Consider the following 17,784-nt stretch of genomic DNA (forward strand, 5'->3'; position numbering starts at 1 on the left):
ATGCTCAAAACGTCGAATCGTCAAAAATTCGAAAAATTTGCTTGGTTTAAGTTAATGTTGACTTAAACCAAGCAAATTTTTCGAATTTTTGATGATTCGACGTTTTGAGCATTCGACCATTTGAGAATTCGACGTTTTGAGCATTCGACCATTTGAGGATTCGACGTTTTGAGCATTCGACCATTTGAGAATTCGACGTTTTGAACATTCGACCATTTGAGAATTCGACGCTTTTAGCATTCGACTATTTGACGATTCGACCTTTTGAGTATTCGACCATTTGACGATTCGACCTTTTGAACATTCGACTATTTGACGATTCGACGTTTTTAGCATTCGACTAAATGACGATTCGACGTTTTGAACATTCGACCATTTGAGAATTCGATGTTTTTAGCATTCGACCATTTGACGATTCGACCTTTTGAGCATTCGACCATTTGACGATTCGATGTTTTTAGCATTCGACCATTTGAGAATTCGACGTTTTGATCATTCGACAAATTGACGATTCGATATTTTGAACATTCGACGTTTTTAGCATTCGATGTTTTTAGCATTCGACCAGTTAACGATTCGACTACTTGGTATTCGACCATTTGAACATTCGACCATTTGTCGTTTAGGGGAAAATCATGCGTCTCTGTCCTTTATCACTTTTTTCGGAAGGTTCGGAAGTATGTAAACACCTTAAGGACAGTGTAGAATAACCTTTACGTTCCCTGCGGTCAATTCTGTTTCTACATTGGGCTTACTCTCTATATAATATTTCGTCTATGCTTAAATGTTAGTGTTTTGATTTACATTTTCGGTTTATGTTTACTTTATTCCCAAGTCAACATTATAACCACATTAATGTTTAAATACATAAACTATTTAACAAATAAGTTAATAATCTATTAACGTGCTTTTCAAGTATACGAAAATAACAAAAAAAATACCTAAAAGAAAGTCAAAAACCCAGAAATATTAAATCATTCCCCATCGAATGTAAAACATAACCAAAAAAACAGTACCGGTTGCTTTTTTTCACTAAAATCTTCTTTTTTCTTATTCAAAAAGTGCATAAATAATTACCTAGAATTTTGAAATAATGTCGAATCAAAAAGGTTTCTACGATCATTTATACAATTCATCGCAGAAAATCAACCTGAACAATTACTTTCAAGAATATGGTGCTCAGAAAAACAAATTCTATTCCGACGAAAAGCCAAAGAATCAAAAATCAATTATCGAAATAATGGGAGTGACAATTAATTCCGAGGAGTATAATATGCTGAGAGATTATTGCAGCGTCGATAACTTGACAATTCCCGATGAAGTCGAAGTCTCCTGTCATCATAGATCTTTATACAAGGAAGTTATCGAGGGAACAAGCATTCCAGAGGATATTCCACTTCAAACGCTAAAAGATTTAAAAACAACGGTGAAATACACGAAACCCACGTGGCGAGCAACAAAATACCGAAGTGAGATAACCGTGAAATATGACGTTGATAAAACATGTAAAAACATTGCGAGTCCAGGTGAGGATATTTTGGTTTACATTCGAGTTTACGCGCCTTTCAAACATCGGAGTTACAGTAAAATATCCGCTCAATTAATGAAAGTCTGCTTGAGTAATATGTTAGTGATTCTCGGTTCGCAAACATTGGCCGATGTTCGGGACAAAATCTCCTGTTTGTCTGATCTTTCGATTGCTACGGATGTGAGTGAGAAGCCAGTTTTGAAAGCGGGACCTTCGGCGAAGCAAGTTTATAAATCGGGATTTTTCTTTATCGAGGGAACTTTTTACAATGACATGAGGGATCCGACGAATAAAGACATTAGCAGTGTCATTAGAGAGTGGGCAATTTCCCGAAATATTGGCACTTTCGACACGGCACTCATGGAGACGACGCGAATTGACTCGTTGAAGGTGAAATTCGGTTTCCCGTGGGTCTATCAACATCAGGGGAATTGTGAGCATTTGATTGTATTCAGTGATTCGAGATTGGTGAATTCGAATGATGATTTGCCGATTGAGGCGTATCCGAGGATACACAGGATAAAGCCGTACATTAATCGTTATTGCATGACGTGTGGAATTTTTAGCGTTCGATGGATTACGACTGATAATCAACGACTTCCTCACGATCCTTGCTTCTTCTGTGAATCGTGCTTTAAATCTTACAACTACATTAAGGGGGAAAAAATTGGCAATTTTTCTGCATATGCATATCCGTTTCATGCCGAGTTGATTGAGAAAGGAAATAAGAGTAGCAAATCTGATGATACTCAATAAGATAAAGCATTTTTTTTAATAATTAAAGGTAATGAATTCGTTCAGTTAATAAATTACTTATTTAATTATACTAGCAACAATTCGCGTGCAGCTTCTCTCTAAATTTGAATTAGTAAAAATATTTACTAATTTGAATTAATGACTGACTTTTCGCTTTTGAATTAGTAAAATTTACTAATAAATTAGTAGAAATTACTATTTATTAGTCAAATTTACTAATTCAAAAGCAAAAATTCAGTCATTGATTTAAATTAGTAAATATTTTTACAAATTCAAATTTAGAGAGTTCTTACTCACTTTTTAAAATAAAATTAGCAATTTGAAAAATAATAGAATGTAAACATTTTAAATTCAAATTATTTTTTCATAAAAATAGAATATGAATTTGAATATAGTTTTAATATTATTATAACTATAATAATATATTATGACACAGGGAATTCAGGAAAAAGTCAGGGATTTTTATTAAATGTACTGGAAAAAAATTAAATTTTTAGAATTCATAAGAAAATTCTGTATATTTGTGTCTTTTTTGTTTGCCTCATTATCTATGAAATTACCACGAATTCTAATAAAAAACCTTCAAATTTTTCTATTTCCGACGACAATTTCTTTTTAAATAATTTAATTCTATCACAAAATTATTACTTAGAAATTATTTAATGAATAATTTGACTTAAATATTTCAAAATTAATTCAATTTTAAAAGAGTTCCGATTACAATTTCCATGAATAAATGAACTTCAACCGGTTTCAATTTAAAATAATATAAAAATTTAATTTTGAATGAATTTATAATTAGAAATTTTAATGAACTTAGATTTTTGAAAAATTTTAATAATTCAAATTCTTCTCAAATTAGTTAAATTTTTTAAAATATATATTTAATTTATTATAAATAACGGATTTATAAAAAAATTTTATCTAAAAACGCTAAAAAGAATTGAATTTTGGAGAAGTTACAAAATATTGCAGAAATTCAATTATTTTCAAAAGTAGATAATAAAATTCTCGTCAAAATTTCAATTATAAATAATAAAATTTTTCTCCAAAATTCAATTATTTTCCAAACATTTTTTTAAAATTCTCGTCAAAATTTCAATTATTTTCAGAAAATTTTCAACAGTTCAATGATTTTCAATATTTTCTAATTTAATAAAATTTTCCAAAAGAATTAAAAAGAAAAAATTAAATTAAATTCTACGCAAACATTTAATTATTTTCAAAAATAATAAAAATTTCACAGGAATTCAATTATTTTCCAAATTAGTCAAATTCTTCTTAGAAATTCAATTATTTCCAACAATTTTAATAAAATTCATGGCAAAATTCCAATTATTTTCAAAAACTTTTCTCAATTCAATGATTTTTAATAAATCTACTACTTTAATAAAATTTTTCAAAAGAATATTCAATTATTTAAAAAAAAAATTTTTAATTCTACGCAAACATTTCATTATTTTTATGAATAATAAAACTCATCTCTGACATTTATTTAATTATTTTTAATACAATTTTAATGAAATTCCTCGAAAAATGGAATTATTCTTAAAATTTTTATTAAAATTCATCAAAGAAATTCAATTATTCAAAAGGACATTTTAATAAAATTCGTCTCAAGAATTCAATTATTTTCAAAAGTAATATAATTCTTCGCAGAAATTTAATTGTGTTTAACAATTTACAAAAATTCTCGTCAAAAATTCAATAATCTTTATAAATTTTTCTCCGAAATTCAAATATTTTCAAAAACTTTAATAAAATTCTTGGCAAAATTTTAATTATTTTCAAAAACTATTATAAAAAAAAAGTTTCAAAAACTCTTTTCTCTTTGGAGAAATTCAATTATTTTTAATAAAATTTTAATAAAATTTCCGAAAAATAAATTTATTCTTAAAAATTTTATTAAATTTCCTCGAAAAAATTCAATTATTTAAAAATTTGTTGATAAAAGTCCTTATAAAAATTCAATTTTAAAAAACATTTAATTATTTAATACAATATTTATTTTTGTCTTTAAATAATTGAATTCTCGTGGATTTTTCTAGTAAATATTGATTTAAAAATGAATTTCAGTTAAAATTTTAGATTATTATTGAATATTGAAAGCAATATAGCGTACATTTTTAGAAATAATTGAATTTTGAAAATGTTTCCAATTAAAATCTTTTAGAAAGTTTGAACTTTTCATACTTTTAATTGACAATTCAGTAGAATTTATTTTTTAAAAAAGTTTAATTGGAATTTTTCTTCAATTCTTAAAGTTTTTATTTTCTAATATATATATTTAATTGAAGAATGTCAGAATAATCAAAATTACGTAAAAATTAATATTAAAAATAATTGTATATTTACGAAGAATTTCATCATTTTTAAAAATAATTGAATTCTTGCGAAGAATTTTATCATTTTTGAAAATAATTGAATTCTTGCGGAAAATTTTATCAATTTTAAAAATAATTGAATTACTTCGAAGAATTTTATTCAAATTTTTTGAGAATAATTGAATTCCTGCTAATAATGTTATTATCTATAAAAATAATTAAATTCTTGACAAGATTTTTAAGAAAATTTAAAATTAATTTTTCTTGAAAAGTTTAATGGAATTTTTTTTTAATTATTTAAAGTTTTTAATTTCTAATTTATTTAATTGAAGAATGGCAGATTAATCGAAAGTTTAGGTAAAATTGAATTGTAAGCAAATGGATTTAAAAATTCGCAAAGAAGAATTTTTTCAAAAATTATAAAAAAAATTGAGTTCAAGAAGAATTTTAGTTAAAAATTCAAGAAAATGAAGAATTTTATGTACTTCTTTTAAAAAAAGGTTGGTTTCTAAAATTGTTTTTTGAATTACAGCTTGATCGAACTTATACAGAAATTTGAAACAAGACTAATAATTAATAATTTTTTTTTCAGGCAGTTCAAGTTTAGATTCTAGTAGCGAAACTGGAACCGGAACGGACACATTCAAGCGATCGTTGAGTGCACGAGATAATCGAGCCAGTTCCAGTGGCGGTACAAATAAAGTCTTTCCAAAACTCGGTAAACTTGGTGGAACAATTGAGGAGCCAGCTGACATTGATAAGGAGCATCCCACGTCTCAAACGCTAACTGTGGATTCCAAGCAACTTCAATTACGTCGACTTGAGAGTTACGATGGCGGTCTAATCACACAACCGGGCCACGAGCGAGAAATCCTGGCAGCCGTACTGGAGGTGAAGGTCGACTTGAAACTCGAGGTGCAACGGGTAAATCAAAAACTCGCAAAAATCGAAGACATGCTGCAAAGTTTAATTAATAGAATGCCATCCGTTGGGAGTCCGTCGCAAACTAGTCCTTCGCAAAGAATACCACCCACGGTTCCTTCATCGACAAACGGCGCCAGTGTCACTGCAGTTTCCGTTTCTCAAAGCAGTTCCGTTATTATTCCCAAGAGCGGAAATAATGGCGCTGAGCCGAAGCCAATAACAAGTCCAACGACGAGTGCGACAACGTTAATTAGAGAAAGGTAGAGGGAAATATTTTTACTCTTCTTTTCATGGGGTCGGAATTTTCCAAACGCGTCGGCTGAAGTTTTCAAAAAATATTTTTGTTATAAAATAATATTTCGGCCGAAGATCAAGAATAAAAATAGTTAAATTTACTTTCGCCATTCGGTTCAGAGGAGTTGAGAAAAATTCTACTTTCGTCACGCGTTTCTAACAAGAAAATTACTCCTTCAGAGTTGCCACAGGTCAGAAAAGTCTGGGAAATTAGGGAAAAGTCAGAAATTTTTAATAAAAGTACTAGAAAAAATTAAATTTTTAGAATTTATAAAAATAATTCAGAATTATGGTGTCTTTTTTGTTTGCCTCATAAACTATGAAATTGACAAGAATTCTAATACAAAACCTTCAATTTTTTCTATTTCTGACAATAATTTCTTTTTAAATTACTTAATTCTTGAACAACAATCATAAAATAAATAAATTATTTAATGAATAATTTTACTTAAATATTTCAAAATTAATTCAATTTGAAAAGAATTACGTTTACAATTTTCATAAATAAATGAACTTAAAAAGGTTTCAATTTGAAATTTTAGAAAATATAAATTTTTAATGAATTTAAATAGAAATTTTTTAAAAATAACTGATTAGATAAATTTAATTATTTTCAAAAGTGATAAACTTCTTCGCATAATTCCATTATATTCAATAAGTAATAAAATTCTTCGCAGAAATTCAATTGTTTTCAAAATTTTTTTAAAATTCTCGTCAAGAGTCCAATTATTATTTTTATAAAATATATTTCTTGAAAAAATTTCAATTACAAAAAATTTCCTCAATTCAATAATTATTAATATCTACTACTTTTAATAAAATTTTCGAAAAGAATCCAATTAAGAAATTTTGATAAAATTCTACAAAAACATTTAATTATTTTCATAACATAAAAAATTTCACAGGAATTCAATTATGTATTTACGAATTTTTTTATAAATTTCTTCGCAATAATTTCATTATTTTCATAAATAATACAATTTTTTTACAGAGATTCAATTATTTTCATAAAAAATAAAATTCTTTTTAGGAATTCAATTATTTTCATAAATAATAAAACTCATCGTAGAATATCAAATATTTTTAATACAATTTTAATCAAAGTCCTCGAAAAATGTAATTATCCTTAAAAATTTTATTAAAATTCGTCGAAAGAATTCAATTATTTGAAAATTATTTGATAAAATTCTTTATGAGAAGTAAATTTCAAGAAACATTCAATTATTCAATAAATTATTTATTTGCATATGGGGCCGTTCATAAACTACGTCACGCCTTAGAGGGGGGGGGTGGAATTAATTTTTTGTGACGTTCTGTAGAAAAAATGTCGCTAAAGCATGTAAAATTTGTGACGTGGGCAGGGGGGGGGGGTGGAAAAATTATGCAAAATCGTGTGACGTAGTTTATGGACGGCCCCTATACAATTGAATTCTAGTAGAATTTTCTAATAAAAATTTATGTAAAAGTGAATTTTATTTAAAGATTCAGATAATAATTGAATATTAAAAGAATTATAGCGTAAATATTTAGAAATAATTGAATTTTCAAAAAGTTTTTAATTAAAATCTTTGAAAATCTGAATTTTTCATACATTAAACTAACAATCCTGTAGAATTATGTTAAAAATTTTTTAAAAATTCTCGTCTAAATTTCAATTATCTTTATAAATAATAAAATTCTTCTTAGAAATTCAATTATTTTCAAAAAATTTAATACAATTCGTGGCAAAATTTGAATTTAATTATCTTCATAAATTTTCCTCATTTTAATTATTTTTATTAAATTTTCCAAAACAATTAAATTATTTAAACAAAATTTTAATACAAATTTCACAAGAATTCAATTACTTATCAATTTTTTATAAATTTTAAAAATTCTATTATTTAAGAAAAATTGACAAAATTCTTTACAAGATTTAGTTAATAAAATTGCAATTTTAATAAAATTTTCCTATACAATTCAATTATTTTCAATACAATTCTTTTTTAGAATTCAATTATTTTCACAAATAATACATTTTGCTTCCTCATAAAGGAAGCCTTATAGTGATGTCGATTTCCGAATTTTTTAGAATCAATTATTTTTACAAATTTTCAAGTGTAGTATATATAATTCGTCGAGAGGAACAAATGTCCGGATGTGTGTGTGTGTGTGTGTGTGTGTGTGTGTGTGTGTGTGTGTGTGTGTGTGTGTGTGTGTGTGTGTCACCGATTCTTGTGGACAAATTTTCTCTTACACGTCTTGACGGATTTTGATAAAATTTTGTAGGTGTATTACGGTCATGAATACTAAAAATCAGACAGAAGGATTTTCAAAAATATCTAAAAAAAAAATTTTTTTCAACAATTTTTTAATTTTGGAAAAAATTAATTTTTGGATTTTTTAAAATAACTTTTTCCTATATTAAAATTTTATTAATTCTTGTCAAAATTGCATTCCTGACAAAAAAACGAATCGATTCATGTATATAAAGTATATATTTTATCAATATTTATAGAATTAATAAATATTTTAGATTTTCATAAAAAAATTGAAATTTTGTATTTTTTGAAATTTTATCTTAATACTTTAAAACATCAATTTTTTTTTTTTGATTTATTAAAAAGAAGATTTATTAATTATATTTAATAAACTATTATAATTATTTAACTTTTAAAATTATATATAATAATATATATTGAGGAAGCTTAATGGTCATAAAATGAACAACTTGTTTTATCTTATGGGAATTCAATTATTTAAAAAAAATTTGAATAACATTCTTCGCAAAAAATCAACTATTTTCATAAATAATAAAATTTTTCTCGAGAATTTAATTATTTAAAAAAATGTTGATAAAATGCTTTTGAAATCCAATTATTTTAATTACCTACAATTTTAATAAAATTTCTAGGAAAAAGTTCAATTATATTCAAGATAATTTTAATAAAATTTTTCTAACAGGTTCAATTATTTTTAAAAATTGTAATAAAATTTTTGTAAACAATTCAATTGTTCTCTAAAGTTTTTAATAAAATTCTTTGTAAATTTGAATTATTTTCCAAATTTTTAATTAAAATTTTTTTTTTAAAAATTGCATTATTTTTACGAAATTTAATGAAATTCTTTAACAAAAAATGTAATTATTTACAAAAAGTCTAATAAAATTGTTTAAAAGAATTTAATTTTCTATTTTATTTTAAAAACTTGAAAGAAATTCTTCATAAAGTTCAATTACTTTCATAATTTTGAGTAAAAATTATTTTTAAAAAACTCCATTATTTTCAAAAAAATTGAAATAAATTCTTCAAAACAATTCAAATTTAATTATTTTAAAGAATTTTAATGAAAGTCTTGCCAAGAATTAAATTATTTTCGATAAAATAAATTTTAATTACATTTTCTCGAAAGAATTCAATTATTTTCAAATGCTTTGATATATGCTTCGCTAGAATTCAATGATTTTCAGTACATTAATTTTAAAATTGAAAACAGTTATTATTTATTTTACAATTAAAAATATTGATAAATAAATGTATTACGTTTTTTGTATCTAATAATTTTTAGAGTGAATCAGAATATTCTTTATGGTCAGGGAAAAAATAAAAGTTCCGTCTGGAAATCAGGGAAAATTCAGGGAAAAGTAAAATCATATTTTTGTGGCAACCCTGTTTATATAATTTTCATAGTCCCCAGTAGTTGAAATAGACGAATTTAGACGATAAATTAACAATGAAATGCGAGTAGGCAGAGGGTTAAATTTAAGAATTTAAGAATTTAAGAATTGTATAAATGAGAATCGTTTTTTTTTTTTGCAGTGATCAAGTCGCATCGACAAGCGACCGTCTTGCATCAAAATCTTCGGATCAACAACAGCCGTCACAAGCACACCATCATCACCATCACCACCACCATCATCATCCAATCGAAAGGCAAAAGGAATCTGTCTCCGAAAGACTGGCAAGTGGAATGTCAGAATACAAATCCTCGACGAGAGAGATTAACAAGGAACTTTTAGAAAGATTGGCACAAGTTTCCAGTTCGCGGGATGACACAAGTGCACTGGGTCCCCTTATTTTAAGAAAGCGTCGAAGCAAATCAAGAGGCAAGGGAATAGCGCCCCTCGCACCCCTAGCGACTCAATCGTTGAGTCCAACGGAGGCCACGGAGACAACGCAAATGTTGGAGTCGACCGAGGATCGCGACATGAGTGCAGACAGAGTCGAACGAAAAAGACCGCCGCCCAGGCCTAGAGATTACTTGTGAAATTCCTTATCCTTCCAAATAAGCTTCTCAAGGCTAGTGGACATCTTACAAATTTTTAAGCAATTTCTATCACCGTGTCGATTGCTTACTTCCTTTTTGAAGATTACAATCTTCCCACTCAGATACACTGGTGTAAGTTTTTGAGCTTCCTCAGAAGTTGATTTCATGAAAAAAAAGTGATAAAAATACGTGGTTCTCGAATTTGACCAAAAATAGTCGCTTTATCGTGACACTCTAGAATATAAATATTAATAAATATAATCATCATAAAAACGAAAGTGCAAAATTGTATAAAAAATTAATAAAAAAAAAAAAAACGATAATACCGTAGAAATTTATTAAAATAAATTTTTCAAGGATGTCGCGTTGCACCTTTTTGCTAATGTAGTTGATATCGAATTGCGCGTTACGCAAACAAAAGAAAAACGCAATTGACTTAGCGAGATGCGCCATTTTAACGGCTTTCTTCGTGACATCGAAATTATTCCAAGAATAATTTTATTGCGCTGTTATTACTGCGAATAAGTAATAAATAAATAAATTTACAACGCGTCTTAGAAAAATATTGTATATACTTACTACATATATATAAAAAAAAAATTGCAGTCGATTATACATATTATACATGACAGATCCACACGCAAAAGCGCTTACAATATAATAAGATCAATCGTGGGGATTAAATAATGAATCATTTCTTATAAGTCTATTTAAAAGAGAAGAGAAACCGACATGTTGACTAATCAAAATCACTTGGAATTCAATTTTTCTTCAAACTCTGCTGCTATTTTATCATTTAAGGTATATTTTTGTTTATTAGTTTCCAAATGGAAATTTATTATTTTCAATGTTTTCAAGTATTGTGATATTATATTCGGATGAAATTTATAAAGTAAGCCCTCTATGCGCCGAGAATTGAAATTTTTTATGCAACAGGCGTATTATGGTCACTTTTGTGCCCAGTGGTCAATAAAGTACCCATTATTGTCCTAGGTCAATAAAAAACACATTATTACCCTAGGGAAATAATGGAAACTTTATTGATTTTTCTCACAGGTCAATAAAGTACTCATTATTAGCCTAGGGCAATAATGGTTACTTTATTGACCAGCTGGGCTTTATGGAGTCAAATTTTCGTCAAGTTTGATTACTCGAATTGATGAAAATGTCTCCCACATTTTGACCATTTTTTGACATCAATTTGACGATAATATTTTTCAGTACTAAATTCATTTTTACAAGATAATTTTCAATAAATTTATCATTTTCAAATTTTTATTTGAAGATTTTTCATTAAAACTTTTACAAATTTCATTTTTTTTAGAATTTGCAATTGAAATTCTTTAAACTACAATCTTGAAAAATTTTTATGAAATACTTTAACCGAGACCTGTGAAATTAACAATAATTAAAGTACTTACTTTTTGGTTGAAAAAAAAATTTAACAATAGTAAAAATGATGACGCGTAATTACAGGTGATTATTTTTAATAGGAAATAAATTTATAAAAAATTTTTTTTTTATTTGTACAAAATTTTGGCATTTTTAATTTGAAGTAAAAATTAGGATTTATTCTAACGAATATTAAAATATATTATTAATTTATCGACTTTTTTATTATATTTTATTATTAAATTGAGAAATTTTGACTTGAATTAAACATTAATTTAAAAAATGCATAAAATCTAACCCAAAAAAATGGTTGCATCAATTTGATGTCAAATTAATTACTTGAACTGACAAAAAATAATTAAAACTTTTAAGAATTTAATTATGTTTAGAATTTGCAATTAAAATTTATAAAAAAAAATGTTTATTTTAACATTTTTAATTTTAAGCAAAAATTATTTCTTCTAACTAACATTAGAATATTTATATTATTAATTTATCCAATTTTCTATTCATTTTATCATTAATTTGAGAAATTTTGACTTTCATCAAATTGACGTCAATTTGACGAAAATTGAAATTTAATTAAGAAAATGCATAAAAGCTAATATTCAAATTTAAATTTTAAAGATGAGTTACACGTAAAATAGGGTTTTACTGCAACAATAATTATAAAAAAAAAATAAAAATGAATAAATACAGGGATCACAGACTATCATTGTTCACCTTTTTTAAGTGAATAATTATTTATTATTTATTATTTATTCAAGATATTTATTTATTTAATCATAAATTCAAAAATCACCAATTCACCTCCTTTCAAATTTTTTTACTAAATTTAACTTTATTAATCCAAATTAAAGAGACTTTTTTCTGGTCAAGGTTTTCAAAAAAATCGATTTTTAAATTAATAAAATTAAATTCTTTCAAATTTATGAAATCTATTTCAATGAAATTTGACAAAACTTTTTATTGTTTCAATTTGTTCAATTCTTTTCGAGAATTTAATTATCATAAAAAAAAGTTTATTTGCAAGTTTTCAAAAACCTACATTTTTTGTAAAAGTTCTAAATTAAATTATTCAAAACTTCAATAAATTATTGGTAAAAAAATATTTAAAATTGAAATAGTTTCAATGTAAAACATTTTGAAATTTAATTATTTTTAAAAATTACAACTGCAATTTTTCCAAAAGTGAATTATTTTATTGAATTTTTTTATAAAATTATTTGAAAACTTCAATTATCTACTTTTTAATTTTTAAAGGAAAATAATATATTAATAACTTTTTTAAATAAAAATTTCTTGAAATTCCTGTTATAATGCTTCTAATAATTCAATAATTTGATTATTAGAAAAAATAATATTTGAAATAAAATTGAAATACTTAAAAAAATAAAATTGTTTAAAATATAAAATTTGAGAAAATTTCCTATTTTTTAAAATTATTTTTGAAAGTTCAACTATTTTCAAAAACTGTTAATTATATGCGTTTTCAAATAAACCTCATCTTTTTCGGAATTTCTAATTAATATTTTTCAAATTTCATTAATTTTTGTTTAATAAATATTTGAATACTTATTACTGTTATTTATTTGTCCATACCTGGAATTAAAAATACAAAATACTTTCGATGTAAAACCTTTTGAAATTTAATTATTTTTAAAAATTACAACTCCAATTCTTACAATATTTTAAAGAATCTAAAAAAAATAGATTTTTGAGAAATTGCGAAATGCGAAACTTGTTATTTTATAAATTTTCTAATTAGTTTTAAACAAAAGTTAAGTTTCTAAAAATTTATAATATTTATAATTTTCTATTTCAATAAATCTTAATTTTATTTCTTATTTTCTTTAAACATGATTTTTTTTAATTATTAATTTAACCATCAAAATCATATTTTGGAAGAATATGTTTCAAAAATAGATTCATCAGTTTTTGAAAACTTCTTATGTTCCATAAATTCTAAAAAGTAAACCTAATCAAGTGTCAGTGATGGATTTCGATGAAACTTGGCAAAAAGACGATTTAAGGGTTGAAACTACCTTTTTGTTGCGAATCTGACGATTTTTCAAAATTTTCGGTCGCCATATTTAATCCGCCATTTTGAATTTTGTAAATTTGACCTCAAATTCATAATCAGCGACCTCGAACCCCCCCCCGAGTATCAAGTTTCAAGCGATTTCAAGTAAAATTTAAAAATACAACCGTCATATTGAATCCGCCATTTTGAATTTCAAAAATCTAAGCAAATCTAACCCCAAATTCGTAAGCAGCGATCTGCAAAACCCGTTTGTATCAAATGCCTAAAAATTATATTAAACTGAAAGAGTTTTACCCGTTTTTTGTAATTTTAGGGGTTTTTAGCAACAAAAGGAGTAGTTTCGACAAAAAAAAATTAAAAAAAAAAAAAAAATTTTTTAATTTTTACAAATCGTCTTCTTTGTACCGATATTCAAAATTGAAAATGAATCAAAACAAAAATTAATCAAATGCCATAATTTCGTATTTCGAATTAAAAGAACAAATTAAATCTAACACTTTAAGAAAAGAAATTTTTTTCCGTGCAAATATTTCTCTACTTGAAAACATTTTTAGCAGTTTTTTTTTTATTTCGATGTTGGGCATATGTGAATATACGTATTATTCAGCTCAGGAATTCATCGGAATTTTATAAAGATAATATATATTATATCAACTCTAAAATATTCTTCGTTATGAAGATATATTCTCTTTTTTTATTATTATTATTATTATGAAAAACGCTTTTAGAGCTAAACGCCGTCAGTATAAACTAACATAATATTAAACTCGAAAGTTTAGGAAAATATGAAAATAAAAAAAAATAAAGAGCTCACTACATTAATCATGCTGATACTATAAGTAATTACGAGTTTGTACATTCTGTATGAAAACTTATAGTTAGGAAATATTCTCATACAAGGGTGCTCCGACCATATTTTACGAATAACAATAAAAAAAATAGAAATAATAATGTATATCATATATGGAATGCATGAGAGAGATTTTTATGCATAAAGGAGCAAAATAATTATTTATATATATTTTCCAAGGCCGTAACTGAAAACACAAAAAAAAATATTAGTGTGCACAAAGTTATTACTCAAATTTAAAAAACAAAATCGTAATTAGAAAATAATTATTCCCTCTGGGACTTTTTCTCTTTTGAAAAGTATTTTAAAAAAATATTTTCGTTTTTTTAAAAATATCCATTTGTATTTTGTTGAATGAATTCAATTTAATTTTAAAAAGTCAACGTTTGTTTTAATTATATCCATGTAGAAATATGTAAGTTTGAAGGAAAAACAAAGTTTTTTTTTTTATAACTTTAAGACAAGTTACGGTCGTGGTTAACAAATTTTTATTTAATTGTTTGTACATATGTACAGGTAGGCTTGAGAATGATAATGATGATAATGATGATGATGAGGATGTAAGAAAAAGAATTAAAAATGTGAGCCAAATTAGAAGATAATATTGTGATATACGTGATGTGCAACAATTCCTTTACTGCGATGATAATATTATTTAACCAGCGCCATACGTATATTTTTCTAAGATACAGTTCTCTTATATGCTGTGAATTTAATATTACTCAATTTCTAAAACACGAGCTCTTTTTCAAAAAAAATAATTACTTTCAATTTTCCAAAATTTAAGTTTTTAACTTGACTCTAAAAAAAATGAAAACAAATAATAGGGTGCCCTAAAGTAAGGTCAAGTTTTAAATTGGTTTTCTTCTTACTATGCAATGAATTTAAATAATAATTGAATTTTAAGAAAGTACGTGTATTCCTTTTACTAAAAAAAACTCGTTTTAATATTTAGTCAATTTCGAAAATAAATGAAAATAAATGAAACTTGGTATACTTACTTATTGAATTCAAACTAAAAAAAAGTAGTAAAAAAGTAGCTATCGAAAAATTAAACTTGAGGTGACAAAAAAATCATTTTAGACACTTCACAAAATTGACAAAAATAATTCAATTCTATATTTTATTTTCCTGAATTTTTCCTTATTTTCATCATAAATATTAACTTCTATCTTACCCTGCTAATAAATTGAATTCCTGCAACGAATTTTATTATTCGTCAAAGAATTTCAATATTTATAAAAATAATTTAATTCTTGCGAAGCATTTTATGAAAATTTTTAAATAATTCATTTCCTTCGAGAATAATAATTGAATGTCTGGGTGGCATTTTATTATTTATGAAAATAATTGAATTCTTGCGAACGATTTTATTAGAATTTTTTAAAATAATTGAATTTCCAAGAAAAAATTTATTAATTTTAAAAATAATTGAATTCTTGTGATGAATATTGTTATTTATGAAAGTAATTGAATTTTGCAAAGAATTTTATTAAAATCCCTCAAAATAATTGAATTTGTTTCGAAGAATTATTTATGTAAATAATTGAATTCTTGGAAAAAATTTTATTAAAATCTAAAGGAATAATTGAATTATTTAAAAAAAAATTCAATTAAAATTGTATTCAAAATAATTAATTTCTTTCGAACAATTTTATTCAAATATTTGGAAAAAAATTGAATTCCTTTGAAACATTCTAATATTTTTGTAAATAATTGAAATTCTTCGATGATTTTTATTATTTATGAAAATAATTGAATTTTTGCGAACGATTTTATTAGAATTTCTTAAAATAATTGAATTTCCAAGAAAAAATGTATTAATTTTAAAAACAATTGAATTCTTGTGATGAATATTGTTATTTATGAAAATAATTGAATTTTGCCAAAGAATTTTATTAAAATGCCTCAAAATAATTGAGTTTTCGGGAATAATTTTGTTTTTTATCTTTAATAATTGAACTGCTTTATGTAAATAATTAAATTCTTAAGAAAGATTTAATTAAAATTTAAGAAAATAATTGAATTGTTTCAAAAAAAACTTAATTAAAATTTTATTTAAAATAATAGAATTCTTTCTTTCTTTCTTTCTTATTAAAATATTTGAAAATAATTGAATTCCTGTGAAACATTCTACTATTTTTATAAATAATTGAATTTTTCCAAAAAATTAAAAAAAAAACATTTTTTGAAATAATTGATTTTTTCGAGGAATTGAAATGAAATTTTTAAGAATAATTACATTACTTGAGCAATTTCTGTAAAATTGTATTAAAAATAATTGAAATCCTGTTGTGAATTTTATTATTTATGAAAATAATTGAAATATTTAATAAAATATTAAAAAGAATTTTATTAAAATTTTCAAAAATAATTGAATTCCTGAGAATATCTTATTATTTATGAAAATAATTGAATTATTGCAAAAAATTTTATTAAAATGTTTAAAAAGAATTGAATTTCCAAGGAAAAATGTATTACTTTTAAAAATAATTGAATTCTTGTGATGAATATTGTTATTTATAAAAATAATTGAATTTTGCAAAGAATTTGATTAAAATGCCTCAAAATAATTGAAATTTCTGGAATAATTTTGTTACTTATATTTAATAATTGAATTCTTTCGAACAATTTTATTAAAATATTTAAAAATATTTGAATTCCTGAAAAACATTCTAATATTTTTATAAATAATTGAATTATTCTAAAAAAGTTAAAAAAAACATTTTTTGAAATAATTGATTTTTTCCAGGAATTGAAATAAAATTTTTAAGAATAATTACATTTTTCGTTCAATTCCTGTAAAATTTTATTAAAAATAATTGAAATCCTGCGATCAATTTTATTATTTATGAAAATAATTGAATAGTTGCAAAGAATTTTATTAAAATTTTCAAAAATAATTGAATTCCTGAGCAGAATTTTATTATATGAAAATAATTTTGAATTATTGCAAAAAATGTTATTAAAATGTTTAAAAAGAATTGAATTTCTGTGAAAATTTGTTATTTTTGATTATATTGAATTCTTCATAAGAATTTTATAAACATTGTTTTTAATAATGAATTTTTTCATAATAAATATTATGAAAATTTAATTTTAAATAATTTAATTCTTGTGGAAATTTTTATTTGTGAAAATAATTGAATTTTTCGATTAATTAATTTAAAATAGTTGTAAAAATAATTGAAATTCTTCGATGAGTTTTATTATTTATGAATATAATTGAATTTTTGCGTAGAATTTAATCAAAAATTTTTTTTTTAAAAATTGAATTTTCACGAAAAATGTTATTATTAGTGAAAGTAATTGAATTATTGTGAAGAATTGTATAAAAATTTGGTTAAATAATTGATTTTTATTTTTCGAAAACTTTAGTCATTTTGAACTCATTTTTAGGGCATCCTAGCAATGAATCTCAGTCATT

General features: G+C 24.1%; 1 protein-coding gene across 7 annotated transcripts in view; it reads left to right on the forward strand.

Annotated features, from left to right (window-relative positions):
* The window catches only part of LOC122501477 (potassium voltage-gated channel protein eag), a 97,453-nt gene extending 86,068 nt beyond the window's left edge, over window positions 1-11,385 (forward strand). For 4 of the 7 annotated variants that reach the window (XM_043610973.1, XM_043610975.1, XM_043610974.1 and 1 more), the window contains 2 exons: window positions 5,201-5,792; window positions 9,624-11,385. In XM_043610973.1, the coding sequence (XP_043466908.1) occupies window positions 5,201-5,792; window positions 9,624-10,071 (1,040 nt within the window). In that variant the 3' untranslated portion in view covers window positions 10,072-11,385. The remainder of the gene's footprint in view (window positions 1-5,200; window positions 5,793-9,623) is intronic. The other 3 variants (XM_043610977.1, XM_043610978.1, XM_043610980.1) reach the window with 1 other exon arrangement.
* Window positions 11,386-17,784: the final 6,399 nt, after the last annotated feature.

This window comes from Leptopilina heterotoma, unplaced genomic scaffold (assembly GCF_015476425.1).
Source record: "Leptopilina heterotoma isolate Lh14 unplaced genomic scaffold, ASM1547642v1 Lhet_21, whole genome shotgun sequence".
Lineage (NCBI taxonomy): Eukaryota > Metazoa > Arthropoda > Insecta > Hymenoptera > Figitidae > Leptopilina > Leptopilina heterotoma.